Below are 19,885 nucleotides of genomic sequence, written 5' to 3'. Positions count from 1 at the left end.
GATCTGATGCAAGTGACTCCATCCCCATGAGAAAGTAGATGTGGCTTTGGGGAAGGTTTTCAGGGATGGCAGATAGGACATGAGTGACAGGTGGGGACAGGTAGAATCAGGAATTGTTTGGGCAGGTGGGGTAGTGGATATTATGAGAATGAAGCTCTTGGGGTTCCCCTGCCAAAAGAAAAACAGATGCGGGAAGGAGAGGTCACCAGGCTGAACTGTTTGCAAACCACAAGTGGGAAGCATGGAAGTTGGTGACAATCCCTGACTGCCTCATCCCTCCCTGGGGATTGTGGGGAGAGGAAATAAGAAATTAACACAGCTTTTGGGGTTGCTGTGGAGTCACTCTCATTACAAGTTAGTTAACACTGGCTCCCTCTGCTGCTTTTACAGCCCAGTCCCGTTCCTCTCTCACCCCCATCCCGTGAACTGTAGGTCCTACTTAAATAACAGCAATTATTTTGTTTAAGTGTTTCATCACAGAATGGACCATTTCTGGAGGGAGAGAGACAGACCCCAGAGAAATGTCTTTCCCCCCAGTCTCCTCCCACTTAAAGGTTAGCATTAAAGATTTAGTGTAGGTGTTGAGGCCTAGAGCGAGAGCAATAGACTTCTCTGCACAGTCTTTGTAATCACAACCTCTTGGCTGATAGCTCTCACTTCCCTCTCTCTGAGCAGAACAGGCAGCTCAGCAAGGGTCATCTGACACTAACACGATTGTTTAGGGCACTGATTGTTTAGGGCACTGTTATTCTGCACTTCAGAGCACTCAGTCACTCAGAGAAACCACTCCGCTGATTACGGTCATTTGCGTGTGAAACTCTCTCACAGCTGGGGCTAAAAAATTACATAATGCAGCCTGATGCAAAATGACATAGCCAAGGCTTGGCCATGGGGGGCATAGCAGAATAGGGTAGAAAGCCTCTTTGGCTAGAGCATCGGTGTGACTGGTGGGCTGGAAAATGCTGCTATGATAAAGGATTAATCCGACAGGAAAGCCATAAAACACCCTCAAGACTGCTAGTGTGTGCTACAGAGATGACTCTTCTCTGGTCTAGGACGCATGAGCTGTTTTGCTGCACTCTCCAATCCTGAACACTCCTTTAGCCTGTCTCCCAAGTGCATAGAGAGTGGTCAAAGCACGAGGTTAGAAGCCTGCAGGCCTGGGTTTGCTTCAAGACATCCATGCCTCGGTTTCCCCCATAATCAAGCGGGTATAATACCTGTAGAATCTACCTAGATCTCAGGCATAATGCAAGCTCTAGGAAGTGACTTGTAAAGGAAAAAAAGCCTTTTTAGTGTTTAGCTTAGGTACAGTATAGAAGGGAGATGGGGAAAACCACAGTATTCCTTAACCTGAAGCAACATAGCTAGCGTGAATATTTTGCTAGTAGGTGCTTCCAGCAGGGCTATCCCACTGCTTCAGTTCCCCAGTGTAGACACAGCTGACAGCAACTGGAGAATTAGCGCAATGGCATGATCACGGAAGTGAGAGAAGATGAACAATTGAGAGGGGAAGGGATTACTGGTCTGCTGCTCAGAACATTTTGATCCCATTAGGGGCTATTTAACATCACCGGTTAACAAGCCATTAGTAGAAAGAACGTTTTTGTTAAAGATTCAACAGCCTGCCCCTTCCAATAAGAGACATGGGGAAAAGTTACCAATAGACATCTGAGGCCACCGAGCAGTCCTCCAGCAAAGCCAGGCAAGGCCAGACTTGACATTCGCACTTTCCCCAAGAGTCACACAGAAATAAAATAAAACCCTCCCGCTCCCACTCCTCTTTTTCAACCTTTCAGGTCTTTTATGTTGAAATCATAAATAAGCCAAAAAGGCAGAGACTCGTTTTAAAAAAAAATCCTTTGCAGGTCACCTTGCATCAGTCCCTGGCAGGTGTGATTTAATACTAGCATTGTTGCTATACAACTGTCTATTAAACACAGTCCAGACAGGGCTAGGAGGCATACACAGACAGCTGCTTTATTTCTCTTAGGAATTACACAAAACATGGCAGAGAGCAGGTGAGCTTAAGGGGCTATGAAAGCTGGACAGGGGGTCGTTCATACTCACATACATCTATTCAGCACACGCAGCTGCCCACCCAGCCACAGCACGCACAAACAAGTCTTTGACCTCATAGGTTTACAGCAGCAGAGAAGGTATTGGATATGCACTGATCACCTTTCAAAATTCCACAGGGGAGCACCTAACTCTCCCTTCCTGGGATATACAGGCACAGCCTGCGCTGTTCTCCTGGATCCAGGCCCAGCTTCCCCCTCCCTAACTAGCCAGGAGTTGCAGGTTAGAGGAGAGCTACCACATCCACCCAGCTTGGCTTCCATAGAGAGAGAGTAGTAAGAGGGGAGATCTGGTGCCATAGTCAGAGTCTGCAGAAGAGGGAAAGAGTGGAGCCCAAAAACCTATAAGGAGAGAAGACGAGGATCCCTCTGGCTAAAAGGAAGCTGCAGCCATCAGAGATGCAGTGAACTCAGTGAGCATTTCATATCCAGGACACCCATACTACCCTCCCTAGAATATGCAACTGAGGATTCTCTAACTGGCCAACTGGCACAGACCTGCTCCAAAACCACAGACATGAGCTCTTGTTACAAGGTGAGGGTCATGAGGGCACTGGGTAGCAGTTACATTAACAGAACAGTGAGTCATAGCTAGTCCATGCTCGGATGGGAGATCTGCATGGAAAATCCAGGTCCTATAGGAAGCAGTGCTGGACGTTCAGTAAGATGTGCTCTTCCCTCAGGCAGTACCAACGCCCCAGACAGGGTGCGCTGTACTTCTGGAGGAGGAATGTCGCAGATAAGACATAAAACCGAGTTCCTAGCCACGTGGGGTCATTTAAAATCCCATGCGACACTTTTCACAGGAGTCAGGATCTTATTCCCGGGGTTCAGGTCAAATTCCAATTAAAGTAATTACATTCTACCTCCTGAACATTCCTCCCGTATTTTCAATTGGATATTGGATTCTTACTCAATTCCTGTCCTAAAGTGGGGCACGGCATTGTTGTATGCTGTTAATCAGGCGTCTTATTCCACCCCAGGAGTGGCTGCATTTCAGTGATGGGTAGGAGTTATCCCGCAGGGCCCAGGAAGCTATAAATATATAAATGATCAGTAAATGGGAAGAATTCCAGCTATATTCTCTTTGGCCAAGAACCAGGATGATTTTTGGAAGCTGCTCCCAGGAGAAAGCTGCATCTGTCACTTTAATTCTAATACAAAGTCTGTATTTGTACTTACTTTATGTAATTTACTTTAGGGGAAGACATTTTAAAAAGCACTGGTAGCTGCTGCATTTCAGCTGGCTTTCAGGTTAAATTAGCCAGCCAAGTCACTCCAAATCCAGCCAGCTAGCAGCTCAGACCTGGTAAGAGCCGCCTGACACTAGGATTAACCCAGTTCCACGTTCAAAAAGCTACACTGCTCAGCCTCTCCCTAGGAAATACACACAGCTGTGATTAACCTTACATGAGGATGGGCCTGGGATCTATTCTAGGGCAAATGCAGAGGGAATAAAGAGCAAGGATTAGCCGACCTGCAGTGACTCCAGGAGAATATTTAGGTGGAGAGACAAACTTATTGGAATTTGAGGAAAGGCAGCTTCAGTTTGTGACAAGCTCATTCCATCTCTGCGTGCTGAGCCCAGCTCTACCCTGCCCCCTGGAAGTGGATGCAAGGGCTCATTGTAATTAAGGGGTGGGAACACATTGACCATCGTCAGAGGCAAAGACGTGGATAATACCAAAGCAAGACAGAGAGGGCTACCGAGCTGGCCCTGGAATGGGCATGGTTGGAAGGGAGAGTCAACTCTCTCCTCGGAGCTGCTGCTGGGTTCGGAACAGGAAAGCCAGAGCCTAAACTTGCTAGGACTATTCCCCCTCTTTACGTGCATCCCAGCCACGGCTCATGGCTTTCACCACGGCACCATACAGCCTGGTCCAAGCCTCCCGTACGTCCGGGCTGAAGGCAGTACCGAGGCATTTCTCCAGCATGAACAGCAAGGACTCTCCCACTGCCTGCAAACCAAACAGAGGCACCAGGATCAGAGGTCAGATGCCTCAGGACAGCCATGTCGTCAGTTTTTCTCCTGCTGAATTTATTCTTCATATCCTTTGTGAGCCTTCCCTGTTGCACTGCCCAGAACAGGACAACACAGCTTCTCTAGCTCCTACCCAACAGGTGCCATGTCCCCACTCCTGCTTCCTCCCTCTCTCTCTAATCCTCCTACAATTTTCCAAAATGTCTCCAAGCTGCCCACCCACCTCTTCTTGTGGGCTGATTCACTCCCCACCGATGTCCCTTGCTCCACGCTGCTTTGTACCCACTCCCCTCACGCTCTCAATTGATCTCCCTCATAGCTCCCTTTCTGAAGGGAGCACAATCCAGTGCTGAATGAAGCTTTTCGGCAGAAAGGAGTGGAGGTGAAACTCTAGGCAAGATTATTAATCTACTTTAGCTCCCAGCTGCAGGAAGTCTGCACTCTCCCCTAGGTTAGCACCAGGGGAGGCTGGTGATGATATCTGAAAGTAGGTAGGCAAAACTGAGGCATACTCAGAAGCTATTTACAGCAGCAGGTAAAGATCACAGTGTATCAGACTAAACTGGATAGTCAGAGCCCATCCTACCCTGGGAAGTCTCCACTACATGGCACACCATCCCAAACCCAACCCTCTTTACTGACATGGCAGTCCAGGTGACACCGTATAAATAGCTGATCTGATATGGAACAAACACACTGGCTCCCCACAGAACCTCCCTCATCCAGGCTGCTAGAAACAAACCCGAGAGGGATAATTATCCACCAAGTAATGGGAATTCTAGCTCAGTCTGCCAAAGGCTATGGCTAGTGGCACAAGACATCACACTCAGAGAGGTAAAGGAACGAAGCCGATGTATCTTCAAGGTAACACGCGTGATGCTTTCCATAATCGCAAGTCATTTATCTAGTGTTTCTGCTCCTGCTCATTGGTAGGATGGGGGGAAGCTGGGGTCTGAAATGAGGGATAGGGGTAGCCTCACTACCTGGGAGAGGGAGGGAAGGTGAGCGCTGGGAAAACTGATCACACATCTGGCACTGTCCTGGGCCGAGGTTCAATAACCCTGTGCCAGGCAAATGCAGCCTGAGATGTAGCTGTATTCCCTTGCAAATGGCACCCTCAGAATCTGCCCATCGAGCTTAGGATGCGGGGCAGAAAGAGCGGGGAATACAACTCAAGCTAGCGCAAATCCACCTAAAGAGTAAGCATGTGGGATTGCTCCCCCTGAGCACGCCAACGGTCACCTTGTAGGTGCTTCAGATTCTGGGACTGGGTTGGGCTGCCGGTTTTTTGCCCAGCAACAGAGTTAAATAACCCAGCAACATATGTGCAGAAGTCCTAGAACCCAGCTTCATGGCACAATGAGGAAATTATGCACTGCCATTCATGGTGGATCAGGATGGCACCATGGATGAAGCTGGGAGAATGCTGTGGCAGAAGTAGCATGAAGAGAGAAGATGCCTCACCGAGAAAGAATCCACCTTCACACCAACTGCCTGGTGTTTCTTGCCCAAGTTGGTGAGATATTCTTCCAGAGAGGACAAGTTCTCCAAGTGGGTCACAGCAGCATCTATCACCAGCATCACCTGCAGGGGAAGTCCAGAGAGGACAGAATTAGCAGAGAACATCTGCTGGGAACAAAATTTCCAAACAGCCTTCTCATCATCAGCCATGGAGCCATTCTTAGCCTGCTGTACAGTGAAGGCCTGTTCTGCTCCATTATGCTAAAGAGCTTGGTCAGAACTTCACGGAGCCTGATGGAAACCTGTATTCTATTGAAAAACAGTGTTTTCCACAGCCATCCCCACCTGTGTACGTCATCTCTTTCTTCTGGCAAAGGCAAACTCAAGGGCCACATCATTTCACCTTATGAGGCTGTTATCCTACCAGATCTCACAAGCTAAGCAGGACAGCAGGTGGTATGGCAAGTGGTGTTGGTGATTCAATAGGGGGCCCTCTTCTCTCTGTGACACTGTGATGCTGGAAATGTAGCTTCTTGGATGAGACCTGAAGCTGAGGATGTGATCACAAGTGACCATTACAGCTCCCATGACCCTTTTGGCAAGCGTTGGTCAAATTCAAACCTGGATAATTACATTCTGCCTCCCTAATTTTTCCTTTCAGTTTCAGTAGAATATGGATTTTTTCTTCATTTCCTGTCACAAACCATCGTGTAGCACTGTAGTGTGTCACTAAATAGCTGCACCGTTCCACCCCTGAGGTGACTGTATTTCAGCGCTGAATGAAGGGATTCTGCTATGCTGCATTAAACACACCAGAATCCGCCAAGATGATATATAGATATTTTATTTCCCCATCTCTATCCTCCATGTCTGAGGATGAGGTGAATGTGTATAACACTGTCCCTCATGAGGGGTCCCATGATAGGTAACTTAAGGGGCTGTGGGCTCTCAGGCTCTGCTGCTGCAGCAAGAGAACCTTCAGGAGGAGATCACTGGCCTTTAGTTACAGCAGGAACTTTGCCCATGGCCTCTCTCTCTAGCTAGGGTTCTGTATCATGCCATCACTGTGATATCTATGTGCTTGTACTGTCCCTGTTCTGTGTGTAGGTAACTAGAGAACCTTCAGTCTCTACTGTGGTCAGTCCATCATCTAAGCAGCACAAAATTCACATGCACATTTCAGAATAAGAACCGTGTCCTTTGATTTTCATTGAATCAATAACTGCAGTGAGAACGTAAGGACACATGGCACCCAGCCCTCATTGCTGTACACATGGGGATTTTCCCCGGCAGAACTTCACTAATGTCTCTGTATTTCAGGCAGTGAGTTGCCTGACATTTCATGGCAAATGGACGTAAGAGAGACCTAGCCCCCCAGTGCAGAGTTTGCTACTCAGGGCTTCTCCCATTCAGGGAATTTGCTCTATACTGTGCATCACTGACCGCATCGGCCTCTTCATCCCTTACCTTCCTAATGTGATCCAGGAAGTCGGGTGATGAGAGGCACTGCTGAGGGCTGGAGAACTGTTTGCAATTGTACTGGAAAAGGGGCAACAGGTCAGGGTCCAGATCAAACAACCTGCAATAGAAAGAGAAACACTGAAACTTTTCACACTCCTCATAAAGTGACTCCACCTTCACCAAGAGGATGACCCCTTCCTCCCTCTCAATCCATCCATCAGCCTCCACCAGCACCACCCAAAGGGTGACCTGACTTCACCACCAATCATGTGAAAAGCATAGAGTTCTGAAAGGAAGATTAATAATTTGGGACAGTTCAGATCATCTCTGGCTACAAAAAAGCCTGTTACTCTAGCCCAAATCCCCATTCCTCACTAGTAGGTTTATGGCTCCCTAGCATTAGCTCCAAGCCATTGCTGGAATTCATCCTTAGCCTGACCCTGTCTTGGCTGAAATCCTTATTTGTGCCTGTTTGCCATCTCAGCTCTTGCAATTCCCCATTTTATAAATTTCCTGAATCCCAACTCGACCAACTTCAGGAAGGCCCAGAATGCTGCAGCCAGATACCCTAGTGAGCAGGGTCATATAAACCCCTAGCTCACAGACCATCACTGGCTTCCTATTTAGGCGCCTTCCACCAACTTTTTCAGCTTAGAGTCCCTGTATAACTCACATACTGGTGAAATGCGCAAGAGGTCAGGAAGATGCAATGGATTAATGCCATTCCTGGGACTCTGTTGTATGGCAATTCACAGAGACATACACACAATGGCCAATTTGCTTTCTCCCTAATCTCCTACAATCAACCTCATCTTTACATTCAGCTGCAACATCCGCCCCCCTTTCACAAAACTTTTAAACATCCCCTTAGATAGCTTCTCTCTTCGGTTCTGTTGGGCCCTGTTTTTTTCCCAGATGCAACACTCCATTCTGCACAGGCTGTGGAGAAGCTGGGAGCTCGTCACAAACTTAGATCCATGATTTTAAAGGACTTTTCAGGTATTTTTTTTCATCTCCCTGCATTCCTCTAGCCCCTAATTTAGGGGCTCATTTGCTTGGAAGAGGCAGCGAGTTGGATTTTCAGCTGTTCTCTCCCATGCACCTTTTTCTCTGTGCTGGAATTGAACCTGGAATTAGTTGATCCTCTCCCCAGTGGCCAGGTCTCTATCTGTGTCTGAAGACTGCAGTGTCACAAACAATTAGGAAGCCACTTAGATACACTCCACAGAGTTGAGCATATACACAAGGAGCGAGCAGCTCTTTAAACATCAGAAATATCTTTTCTGCTAACAAATGAGGATTATCATTGCAAAGGCACAAAAAATACAGTCTTCTACCCCATACACTCTCCCTGTTCTCCTTTTAACAAACTTCTAGATTTAAATGCAAACAAGCTTCTTCATAATCCTGTTCTCTCCAGGGTGCAAATCACAACAAATGGACAGAAGGAGCAATGAGATGAAGCCAGAAAAAATAAATCATTCCCAAGGAGAAGAAAGTGTTTCTGATCAGGGATTGGAAAGCTCCCACTGCTTAATTCAGGGATGGTGGTCAGGGAGAGAGGATGGTTAAGAAACAGGCTAGCGAGTGCCCCAGGTGCTTACTCCATATCTGGATGAGTTACCCTGCTATAGATGCCTCCTGTTGCTAGAACAGCCTGTTACTCACCTGGTAAACAAGACGATGCCATGCTGCAGGAGGTTGCTACTCACTTTCTGCCAGCTCTCCCGGATCAGCGCCTGTTCTGTGCTGGATAATCTTCCACTCTCCATTTTACTGTAGAAAGAGGGAGGTTAAGAACAGAGCCAGGCAAACCTTACGCTTCTTCTGAAAGTAACTGCACTACTTACTCTGCCCTCTGAGTTACAGGTGGCACTGATCTCCTAGTAATCCAAGTATCTGGGGCTACCAGTGCCTCGAGCTGAGACGCACACACACCATTCACTCCCTAAGGGCCAAGGATGCTCTTCCCTGCAGAGTGCACAAGACTTTGTGATCACATCTCTGGGATTTACAAATAGAGCAAGAACTCTTCTCCTATCTGCCCTGCCACCTGCAGCCTGGAAGCAGCACAGGTGGTTTAGAAAGAGCCTCTCTCTGAGCAATTAGCTGAAACCTGAGTGCCTTGGGGAAGATCCATATTGTTCCCTGGTGTCTACGAGAATGAAGGACTCGTTGCTTTCTAATTGCCCCCTGCTGTTTGGTTACCACACGTTTCTCTGTGTCTCCCTCTCCCAGTCTTTGTGCTGGGTGATAACTGTGCTCCTGACTCGGTCCCTGTCTCTGCGCCTGTCACACACTATCAGGCGCAAGGATCTGGAGCTGAAGCTAGCTCCTTTCCCTTTATAAGCAGCACTTTCCCAGCTGGCTGTCTCGCAGAGCAGCTCCCAGTAGCAACACTTTCACCGATGCTCTTAAAGAGACAGTGTCACCTTTCTTTCCCTCCCTTCCATCAATCTTTTTAAAGCTACACAACAAATAAATAAATATTGTGCACTTTGTTGAATTTTTCCCCCACACAAAGAGCAACCATAGACTTTCAGCCTCAGTACATAAGAGATGATTTAACCCATTTTGGTTGAAATTTTCCAACCAGCTCTATTGTTCAGATGAAGCAAGAGACTCAGAAGGGAAGAAACTTACCCAAGGTCACATAGCAAATCAATGACAGCTCCAAGACTGGAATCCAGCTCTTGCAACGCCCAGCTCTGCTCTAACCATTAGACATTGCTGCCTCTGAATGTCCCCTTTCTTTCTGCTAGTTTCAGTGATGCTCTTAAGGTTACAGTAGCCCCTTGCTTCCTGTCACTTTCATTGACATCCAGAACCCTCTCAGGCTCCTGGTATATCCATTGGTAGGTGCCTATCGAGATCTGAAATGTAGAAAGGGAACATAATCACATGTTTAATTTAATGGAAAGGAAGCCAGTTATACAGGGCAAAGCATTTAATAATGGACCATAGACTTTTCAGCTGTGGCAGATGCCTTCAAAGTATATTCCAAGTAAAAGCTCTTCTCTTAAAATGGCCTAGTGACTCAGATGGCAGTGAGGCAAGTGCAGAGAAAGGAAACAATCTGGCAGACCTGGGTTAAGGAGCCCCTCAACAGAAAGACACAGTGGACAGATAGCAGAATAATCATTTCAGGTGGGGTTTTCAAAAGTGCCTGAGTGACATAGGAGCATGTGTCTCATTGAAAATCATTGCAGTCTGCTTTGAAATTACAAACACACAGCTATTAATGAGATTTATCTTGAGAAGACAACATTCTGAAGGCCGGGAAGCCTGCCCAGTACCTTCAGTATGGGCTGTAAGTGTTCATAGGCAATGATGATACATCATTCCTCAAGAGCATTAATGTTTGTTCCTAGAAGGGAGATATGTTAAAGAGCACAATATTGCATCCCACCACTCTTGTCCTCTCACTGTCTCTTCTGAAGGGCCAGTTCTCTGCTGCTGTAACACCTTTGACTTCAGCGGAGTTAGAATTTGGCCCTTAGGTTGTAAGATCTTCTGCAGGTGTCACAATTGTCTTTATGTTTCATAAACCTGAGCACATTCTCAGAGCTCAACAATGCAATAAGCACCTAGTTCAGTATGGTTATTCCAGGGAGGTGCGGCCAGCAGTTTTTAGAGCACAAGTCTTGGAATTATTGGTGACCAGGTTAGGTAAGATGGGATGCGGAGCATATCAGAGTCACCTCCTAAGGCCTAGGAACTATAAGACAGATAGAGAAGAAAGCTAAAAATATTGTTGATGATCATGTCTTTGTTACAGCTATATTCATCCTTTTGTCGTACAACATGACTACCCTGAACTTCACAGAAGCTTCAGGCTAGAACTTAGCAACAGCCCCTACCATCTGTGCTAGAGGAGAACCACCCTTAGGCATTAGCCATGTAGGGTTTATATCAGGGGTCTCAAACACGTAGCCCGCAAGGTTATTTTCTGCAGCCCACAAGCTCCTCGCGGCCCCCCGCCCTCCCCCAACATTTACCTAGAGCAGCTCTGGCCTGCCTGCCTGCCCTGCCCCCGCACCGGGAAGCGGATGGAACCTGGGGGACCGAGAGGCATGGGGGGGGGGTGTTGATGTTGCTCCAGGCACCGCCCCCAGCAGCTCCCATTGGTCGCGGTTCCCCACTCCCGGCCAATGGGAGATGCTGGGTGCAGTGCCTGAAGCAACACACACACCCCTGTGCCCCTGCTTCCCCACGTTCAAGCCACTTCCCGGAGAGCTGTGGGAGCAGGGCGGGCGGGCAGGTAGGAAGGGAGCCTGCCCTGCCCCCGGTGCGCGCCTGGCCAGAGCCCACCCCCCGAACCCCTCCTGCAGTCGAACCCCCTGCCCTGAGCCCCTTGCCGCATCCTGCACCCTGACCCCCTGCCACACCCCAACCCACTGCCCTGAGCTCCCTGCTGCACCCTGACCCCCTGCCCTGAGCCCCGTGCTGCACCCTGCACCCCAACCCCCTTCCCTGAGCTGCCTACTGCACCCAACCCCCTGCCCTGAACCCCCTGCTGCACCCCGCACCCCTCCTGCACCCCAACCCCTGCCGCACCCCAGCTGCACCCCAATCCCCTGACCTGACCCCCTGCTGCACCCCTCATCCCTCCTGCACCCCACACCCCAACTCCATGCTCTGAGCCCCTGCCACACCCCACACGCCTCCTGCACCCCCTGGGGGCAGGGAGGGGCGGAGTTGGGGTGGGGATTTCAGGAATGGGGGCAGGGAAGGGGTGGGGCAGGGGCAGGGCTTCATGGAAGGGGTAAGTGGGAGCAGGGCCGAGGGTGGCAGAGGGGAGGTGTCAGTAATGCGGCCCTTGGGCCAATGGTACTAGTCCTCATGTGGCCTTTGCAGTCATTTGAGTTTGAGACCCCTGGCCTAGCTGCTAAGATTTAAGGGTCCCAGTTGGACTCCCAGATCTTTAGCCACTGAGATTTGAGATGGTAAAACAGATTCCATGCCATCAACGTGCACAGCTCTGCATGGACCAAGGGGAACCTTAGTCTTGCCCGGGCAAGGAGCTGACAGTCTAATCAGACAAACAAACTAATTCAAGCAAACAATGCACTTTGGGGAGCTGAAGGAGGAAGCAGCACTGGTTGGTGCAGAGGGTCTTTTACATTGATACAAACACCACTTGGCGTTACCCAAAAATGGGAAGTTTGATACAAGTTTTGTAGAGAGAGGAGGATGCAAGATGCACTGGGGCAGGGATGGAGTTGCTGACATAAAGGTGCACTTTGCAGGCACTCGGATGATAGTAGTGGGTGTGAGGGTAAGGCAGAGCAACAAGCATGCGTCAGTCGGAGCCGGTTCATGGGAGCTTGATGAGCCGGTATTTCATGTTGCCAACTTCTTACTGCTGTTATCACAACTCTTGTAATATTTGGCATTTTCTCAAAAGTCCCGCTGTAGGCAAGTGAATGTGAGAATCCCAGATCTCATCTGGGAGGGAGTGGGAGGAGTAGTAAATATTTAACCCTCATGGTGGCAAAGAAAAGCCTGATAATGTGACCCAAGTGCACTGTAAAGGTTCAGAAGGTGAATAAAAAGAACCAAACTTAAAATCATGAATTGCGGGGCGGGGGGGGGGGGGGGGTTAAATTAAATCTTATGACTTTGGGGGCCTGACTCAGGATCTCTGAACACTTTACTCCTGAGGGAATTCTGCACCAAAAAAACAAAAATTTTGTGGGCAAATGTTATTTGTCAAATAAATGTGGAGGCTCCAGCATAGCATTGGGGAGCACAGGCCACTGGCTGCACAGAGGTAGGAGATCATTCTGCAGCTCTCCCCGTGACATGGACTCAGCAGTGAGGCTACACCCAACCCTGACACAGTGCAAGGACCAAGCCTGCCTCAGAAACACCCCAAGGCCTTGCCCCTTCATGCCAGATGTGCCATGTGCGGGCAGGCAGGCAGGCTCAGCCCAGCAGGATCCAAGTGTGGAGGGGCTTAGTGTGGGGGGATCCAGGTGTGGGTTGAAAGGGTTCTGTGTGGGGCAATCTGGGTGCAGGTTGGGACTCGGTGGAATGGGGATCCGGGTGGCTCACTGGGGTGGTCCAGGTGCAGGGGAAGTGGGGCTCGGCGGGGTGGTTCTGGATGAGTGTGGGTGGGGGTGAAGCTTGGCAGGAGGGTCTAGGTATGAGGGGGTCTGGATGCAGGGGGGTTGGGTGGATGGGGGAGCAACTCCCCATGAAGTGATCACTCCCACTGCAGCTGAGGAGCAATGGGTGAGGAGTTTGCAGAGCTTCCTGAAGCCTGGGGAGAAAGCTGGGGGTGGGTCTGACCGGTCCCCAGATGCCACGCAGAGGAAAAGGAAATTCTGTCCTCCCCAGCCCAGCTGGGACTAGCAGCTGAGCCCAGCACAGGGTAGGAGCCACCAGCTGGGTCTTCCCTAGTCCCACCCCCTGCCCCACAGTGATTTACCACTCTACCGGCTGCCCTGGGCACCCAAAACATACTGCTGGGAAGGGTCGTATGACTGCTCTTGTGGCTACCCTTTGCTTCCCTGTCAGAAAGCCATTTTTCTGAAAGGAAGCAAAGATATCTGCAGGGGACACGAATTCTGTGTATGCGCAGTGGTGCAGAATTCCGCCAGGAGTAACACTTGGGGTGGACAATACTGAGTACTTTTCCCTGGGGGCTGCCATGTTGTGGGGCAGAATGAGCTCTCATTTTTTAAAAAGAATTAAATTCTCCAGCCCTTATGATTGCAAAGGACACCTTCACAATGTGAAATGAATGTAAACCAATGCAGTAATCACTGCCCAAATCTGAAGGCAGCCTGAAGCAACAGATCTGAGAGAGGCATGATATGCCATGTTATTGCAATTGATATTAACACTGAAACCTAATGACAACTAGGTATATGTTAACAGTCTTAACTATTCCGTGGTTGATCAAACCACACAGGAAAGAAGCAGGGCTCCCCCTATTATGAAAATCTGCACAATGTACTATGAATGGCATTTTATTTTGATGTCATGAGTATATATAGCTTGCATTGTCGGCAAAGGTTGGGAAAGTATCATCACTTTTCCCCCACCTCCATCTGACCCCTGCTAACAAGAGATAACAGAATTGTAAGCAAGAGCTATGTTGGGAGAATCTTGCAGAGAGCAAGAAGTTGATGTTGCTGTAGAAGGAGAAACTAAGCCAATGGAGGGATTTGAAAAGGGGAAAGAGGTAGTTAGAGCATCTAACTAAGTAGATTATTTTCTCAGCACTATTTTGGATAGACTGAAAGGTGGGGGTGGGGGGAGAGAGAGAAAGAGAAGCAAAAGAAAAGGAGGTTACAATAGTCAATGCAAGAGATGATCAGGTCCTCGATATGATCTGGAGCAGGGAGAATGAAAGGGGGCTGGAATTTGGAGATGTTGTAGGAGAAAGACAGGAAAGACACGGGAACACTGCTGATTGCTTTGCTGAAGCTTCTTTAAGATCTGGGGCACAATCCCCAGGACCATAGGAAGGGGTCATTTCAGGGAGGCTCCTTTCTGAAGATGTGGCCATTTCCTTCCCGGGCTGATAAACAAATACAGATTCATCAGATGCTCTTTGTGGAAGAAGCATCCTAAGCAATAGCAACAAGGCCCTGATTGTAACGGGAAGCCAGGTGACTTGCCCATAATCTCACCACAGTCACACAGAGCAGTTTTATGGGCATAGCTTGGCCACAAATAAATTGAGGCTGGAAATTAGAAGGAGATTTCAAACTATCAGAGGAGTGAGCTTCTGGAATAACCTCCCAATCAGAGTCCTGGGGGCAAACAGAGTAGTTTTTAGATGGGGCTTGATAAATTTGCGAACAGGATTGTGAGAAAGTTGGTCTGCAAAAGCAGAGGTCTGGACTTGACTTAGGAGGCCACTTCAAGTTCCATGTTCCAAGCACACAGACAAAACAAAATTAAAACAGCCAAGTTACCGATATCTCTGAATAAGCCATGGAGCACAATCAGCACTGTCTCTTACATGTTTGCCAACTGACATGAAGGGCAGGGCTCAGGACAGTCCTAGTGGAAAACCACCATGACAGTTGACACTAATTAGCCCCCTCGGTGGAAGGCTCAGCACAGAGACCACTGCCTGAATGGGGTCTGGAGAATTAACTCCCATCCATCCCCTAGTGGTGGTCCCTCCAGGCCAGGACAGAGGCTCAAAAGGGCAGTTTCCCTTGCCACAGAGGAGCTGGAACTAAGGGTGCTGCTGCACCCCCTGGGTTGAAGTGGTTTCCATCATATATAGGATTTACAGTTTGGTTCAATGGCTCTCAGCACCCCTACTATAGAAATTGTTCCAGTGCCTTGCCACTACTCATGCGATAGCAGAAACACCAGCCTCCAGCACTGTTACTTTGGCACCTTTAAACAGCACTACTACTTCCAGTTTTAATTCAAAAGCAAACACTTTTTCTTTGCCAACTGCTTATTTCTACCAAGCCCCCAGCTCAGAAAGATATGAATTTTCAGGGGGGTTGGAGGTGGGAGATGGGGAGAGCTCAAGGGTAGAGAACATTTGAAACTCGTAGATGACATGCTCATGCAATTGCCAGAAGTGAGGTCTCAGGAGGAGTTTCAAATGGCACTGGTCTCACCTGCATACAAAGCAGCCTCTCCCTTGCAGCTATTCTACTGTCAGAGGAGTTCCCTGCTACCACGGCACTGGAGGTGCTGTCACCACACGGAGGATCTGCAGGGGAGTTTATAATGAAAAAACAAAAACGTATTGCTTGTTCAAATCTTTAGTGAGCCTTCAAGCACGTCAAACCACCAAGGGAACCATCCAAGAGGTCAGGCGCACTCCGCAGGCTTCCACGGCCTTTGCGCCTACTGTGATGTCACCCAAACCCCTTGGCTTCATTTCTATTGTCTTAGAGCTCAGTCCTGCTGTAAAATCCTCTCAGGTTTCTGCAATGTATCAACCGGGGTAGGGCAGAGGTTCTGGGAGAGAACAGATCCATCACAGACACCAGTTTATACCATAATTAGGCAAGGGGAATTTCCAGTCAGTCTCACTGACCTCCATCAGGCAGGCAGATGGACTCTGCAGGCCTGTTTTGTGCTTCAGACAAAAGCAATCTAATAGTAATCCATTCCTTTAGACAAATAATCATCTTTTCAGCCCCTTCGACCCAAGCATCTCAAATTGCTTTATAAACACTAACAACCCCTCTTGTGAAGATTCATCTATGTTTACCAGAAGGGGAAACTGAGGCACAAAAGTGACCTGCTCACAGTAAAGACTATGGAAGAACTAGGAATAACCCCAGTAAATCCTGACTTCCAGTCCTGTGTTCAGATCACCAAACCATCCTTTCTCCCCATCGAGGGCCTGGATCTGACTCCATTTTGCCCATTATGCTGGAACACTTAGTTTTCATCTTTGTTGCAGCAATTTTCAAGTAATTTAAACAATCCCCCTCCAGACTATTTCTCATTTCAAATTCAACATCTGCAGGTCCTCATGAATAATGCAGTTCTGATCACACTTTTCCAGGCTCTCAGCTCACCTTAGTGCCTGACTCCTGGGCTAGGTTCACCCCCTTTCTTCCCCCTGGGCTCCCCAGTCTCTCTGTTATAGCTGAGCACTATGACAGCTGCCCTCCCTTTCCCCCACATCCTCAGGTGGCAAGAGAGCGTATGAAATGTTCCTACGACTCATCCCTGCTCCCCCCTCAGGCACGGCTCAGTAGGCAAGGCCAATCACAAAGCCAGTTGCATAACAAGAAGGCAAAGAGATGTAGCGGGGAATAATCTTGCACGTGAATGGTAAGGAGAACAGCTGCGGTGTTCTTTGCCTGCCATCGTGCCTGTGGGGAGACACAGGGCAGTGATGATGACATTGAAGAGTTGAGCCACAGCAGGAGATTAAAATCAGAGCAAAAAAGAAAAGTGTCCATAGACTCTTTTGCTGCTAAATAGCCAAGGATTCTTCTCACAGGGCTCCGATGAGAAGAGAAGTTTATATAAACAAACAGCTGAGAACAATCCAAGGATGACAGCACATGACCCAGCCAGAGAATCCAAAGGGGACTGCGTGTAAAGCTGTTAGTTTCTTCAGGCACTGGGAAGGCAGCTGTCTGACCAGTTCAGCATTATCTCTAGACTCCAGACACACAACAAGTCTTAACGACATCATTATTCACCTCATGCCTCAGTCCTATGCGCTATCGCAGTCATAATCAATGATCTCTGCCCCTGCTATCAGAGCATGGCCTTTGAGAAAGTAACTACAACCATGGCTTTTTAAGCCTCCCTACCTCGAATCAGAAACAATCCCAACTCCCAGGGATTCCAGCTGCTTCCATCAGGGCTCAATTTGGCACTGAATTTCTTTCATCACCCGCTGGCCCAACCCAATTATTTCTCACTCAGAAAAAAGCTTGAGGAAAATTTTCTTTTCTCATGCACTTCCCAAAGGAACTTCCTCAGTAGTTTCTCTTCTATCTTTTACTCATTTCAGAAGCACTGATACAACCTTTCTTTGAAATGCTCATAGATCATCTTTTTTCTAATCCAAGTTCTGTCTCTATCCTCATCCTTTCTTCTTATTGCTGCCAAGGCATCTCCCTCAATCACCCAACGTATTTCAATTACATTTCAGGAGACTGGCTTTGCTCCACCTATCAAACAGATCTTATGTGACTGACAGGATCCATTCCATGCCTATGTCAATATGGCAACCCCTTTGCTTCAGTGCTAGGCTATTTGTTTTCTGAATTCAACCTTGAGTATTACTTCTAGGTACAGGATTTCCCCTTCACTGCTTGAGTACTTTTTCACTTTGCCTGGTTCAGCCACCTCAGTTCCTGGCTCCAACAAGAACTACATGCTGCTACTTCATAGGAAGAGACATCCCCAAACTCCAGAAACAAAAGACAGGAGTTCAAAACATATTTATGTTCTGCTTTTGGAAAGAAGCAGGACGATGCACTCATCATATGAGTATGAAGTAGTCCATTGGTAACTAAGAAAAATGTTAAACAGCATCTGCTAGGGATAAATATTTCTAATTTAGCAGAACCAGATAACTTGCACCTTAGAGTCCTAGAAGAGTTGGCTGAGGAGATCTCTGTTCATCTTACATTAATTTTTAATAAATCTTGGCATACTGAAGAAATTCCAGAGGACTAGAAGAGTGTCAATGTGCTAATATTCAAAAAGAGCAAACAGAATGACCTGGGTAGTTATAGGCTGGTTAGCCTGATATCAGTCCTGCACAAAACAATGGAATAGTTGATATGAGATTCATTTAATAAAGAATTAAAAGGATGAGAACATAATTAATGCCAGCCAACATGGTTTATGGAAAATAGTGTGATAGATATGGCAATTTCCTGAACAAATCTTACTGCATTACTTTAAGTATCTTAGGAATTTATTGTTTTAAAAAAGTATAATTGTGGCATTGTAAATAACTTCTATAAGGGAGAAAAGGACTAAAGTAAATCCTGGGAAGTGTTACAAACTTCAACAGAGTCTTTTAAAACAAGACTGAACTTTTAGTTGAGTGGATTTTCTAAGAAATACTTGGAAGGAGAGGAATTCAAATTACCCACCTCCAGACACATCCTTTTGAAGCTATGCCTCAAGAAGATCAAACACCAAAACTGGATAAAAGAGTAACTCAGATTCATGGCTGTGCTGGTTCTGAGCTAAGGTAGCTATGAACTTGTAGCTACAAAAATAAAAAATAAAATAAAATAAAATACACTGAGGGATTTGAAGGTTTGTTCACCTGCCAGAGCCCTTGTTGGAGTTCGGGTGACCTCTGGTAAGCTTGTTAGCACATGTGTAGGTTTTTTTTATTGTTTTTAATATTTACTCTGTAGTGAACTGTGGTGATTAGGCTATTTATAGTCCAAAGAGAAAAGCAAAACAGGCCTGCTGAGGCAGTTGGATTTGCTGGGGATTTCATAGTGTAGTCAGGGAACTGTGTAGTCAGATCAGGAGAGAGAGAGAGAGCGATGCATGGGAGGAGACTCAAAATGCTTGGCTTGTTTAGCCTAACCAAAAGGCGGCTGAGGGGAGATATGATTGCTGTCTATAAATACATCAGAGGGATAAATACCTAGGAGGGAAAGGAGTTATTTAAGTTAAGCGCCAATGTGAACACAAGAACAAATGGATATAAACTGGCCATCAACAAGTTTAGCTTTGAAATTAGAAGGTTTCCAACCATCAGAGGAGTGAAGTTCTGGAACAGCCTTCCAAGGGGAGCAGTGCGGGCAAAAAACCTAACTGACTTCAAGACTACGCTTGATAAATTTATGGAGGGGATGGTATGATGAGACTGCCTACAATGGCATTTAGCCTATCTGTGACTGCTAGCAGCAAATATCTCCAACTGTTGGAGATGGGACATTAGCTGGGGAGGGCTCTGAGTTACTACAGAGAATTCTTTGGCAGGTGTCTGTCTGGTGGGTCTTGCCCACATGCTCAGGGTCTAATTGATCGCCATCCTTGGGGTCAGGAAAGAATTTTCCTCTGGGTCAGATTGGCAGAGACCCTGGGGGTTTTCGCCTTCCTCTGCAGCATGGGACATGGATCACTTGCAGATTTAAACTAGTGTAAATGGTGGATTCTCTGTAACTTGAAGTCTTTAAACCAGGGGTGGGCAAACTTTTTGGCCCGAGGGCCACATCTGGGTGGGGAAATTGCATGCAAGGCCATGAACATAGGGCTGGGGCACAAGGTTGGGGTGCAGGAGGGAGTGCGGGGTGTGGGACGGGGTGTGGTGTGCAGGAAGGGGCGTGGTGTGCAGGAAGGGGCTCAGGGCAAAGGGTTGGGGCGCAGGAGAGGTGCGGGGTGTACGAAGGAGCGATGCAGCAGGGGGCTCAGGGCAGGGGCTTGGGGGTGCAGGGTGTGGGCTCTGGCCCGGTGTCACTTAGCTGGAGTG

General features: G+C 47.9%; 1 protein-coding gene across 3 annotated transcripts; it reads right to left on the bottom strand.

Annotated features, from left to right (window-relative positions):
- Positions 1-1,963: 1,963 nt before the first annotated feature.
- Positions 1,964-15,789, bottom strand: NGB (neuroglobin). 3 transcript variants are annotated; one of them, XM_039533514.1, is made up of 7 exons: positions 15,582-15,789; positions 9,625-9,854; positions 8,832-8,952; positions 8,650-8,757; positions 6,988-7,099; positions 5,524-5,643; positions 1,964-4,036 (listed from the first exon to the last, which is right to left on the bottom strand). In XM_039533514.1, exons 4-7 carry the CDS (start codon positions 8,751-8,753, stop codon positions 3,890-3,892), a joined length of 483 nt encoding a protein of 160 aa, XP_039389448.1. In that variant the 5' UTR covers positions 8,754-8,757; positions 8,832-8,952; positions 9,625-9,854; positions 15,582-15,789; the 3' UTR covers positions 1,964-3,889. The 3 variants fall into 3 exon arrangements, with proteins under 3 accessions (XP_039389448.1, XP_039389449.1, XP_039389447.1); XM_039533515.1 differs by lacking the exon at positions 8,832-8,952; XM_039533513.1 differs by lacking the exons at positions 9,625-9,854; positions 15,582-15,789 and having other exon boundaries at positions 8,832-9,377.
- Positions 15,790-19,885: the final 4,096 nt, after the last annotated feature.

Source organism: Mauremys reevesii, linkage group 4 (genome assembly GCF_016161935.1).
Source record: "Mauremys reevesii isolate NIE-2019 linkage group 4, ASM1616193v1, whole genome shotgun sequence".
Classification (NCBI taxonomy): domain Eukaryota; kingdom Metazoa; phylum Chordata; order Testudines; family Geoemydidae; genus Mauremys; species Mauremys reevesii.
The sequence above is the reverse complement of the archived record's forward strand: the minus strand, read 5'-3'. Positions and strand labels throughout refer to the sequence as shown.

Bases quoted from the DNA above. Each gene is read 5' to 3' on its own strand.
- NGB (XM_039533514.1), bottom strand. From the start codon at position 8,753: ATGGAGAGTGGAAGATTATCCAGCACAGAACAGGCGCTGATCCGGGAG. The intron at 7,100-8,649 runs GTGAGTAACAGG...TTTCTATTGCAG, and splicing joins GGCATCGTCTTGTTTACCAG to GTTGTTTGATCTGGACCCTG. The intron at 5,644-6,987 runs GTAAGGGATGAA...CTTCCCCTGCAG, and splicing joins TCCTGGATCACATTAGGAAG to GTGATGCTGGTGATAGATGC.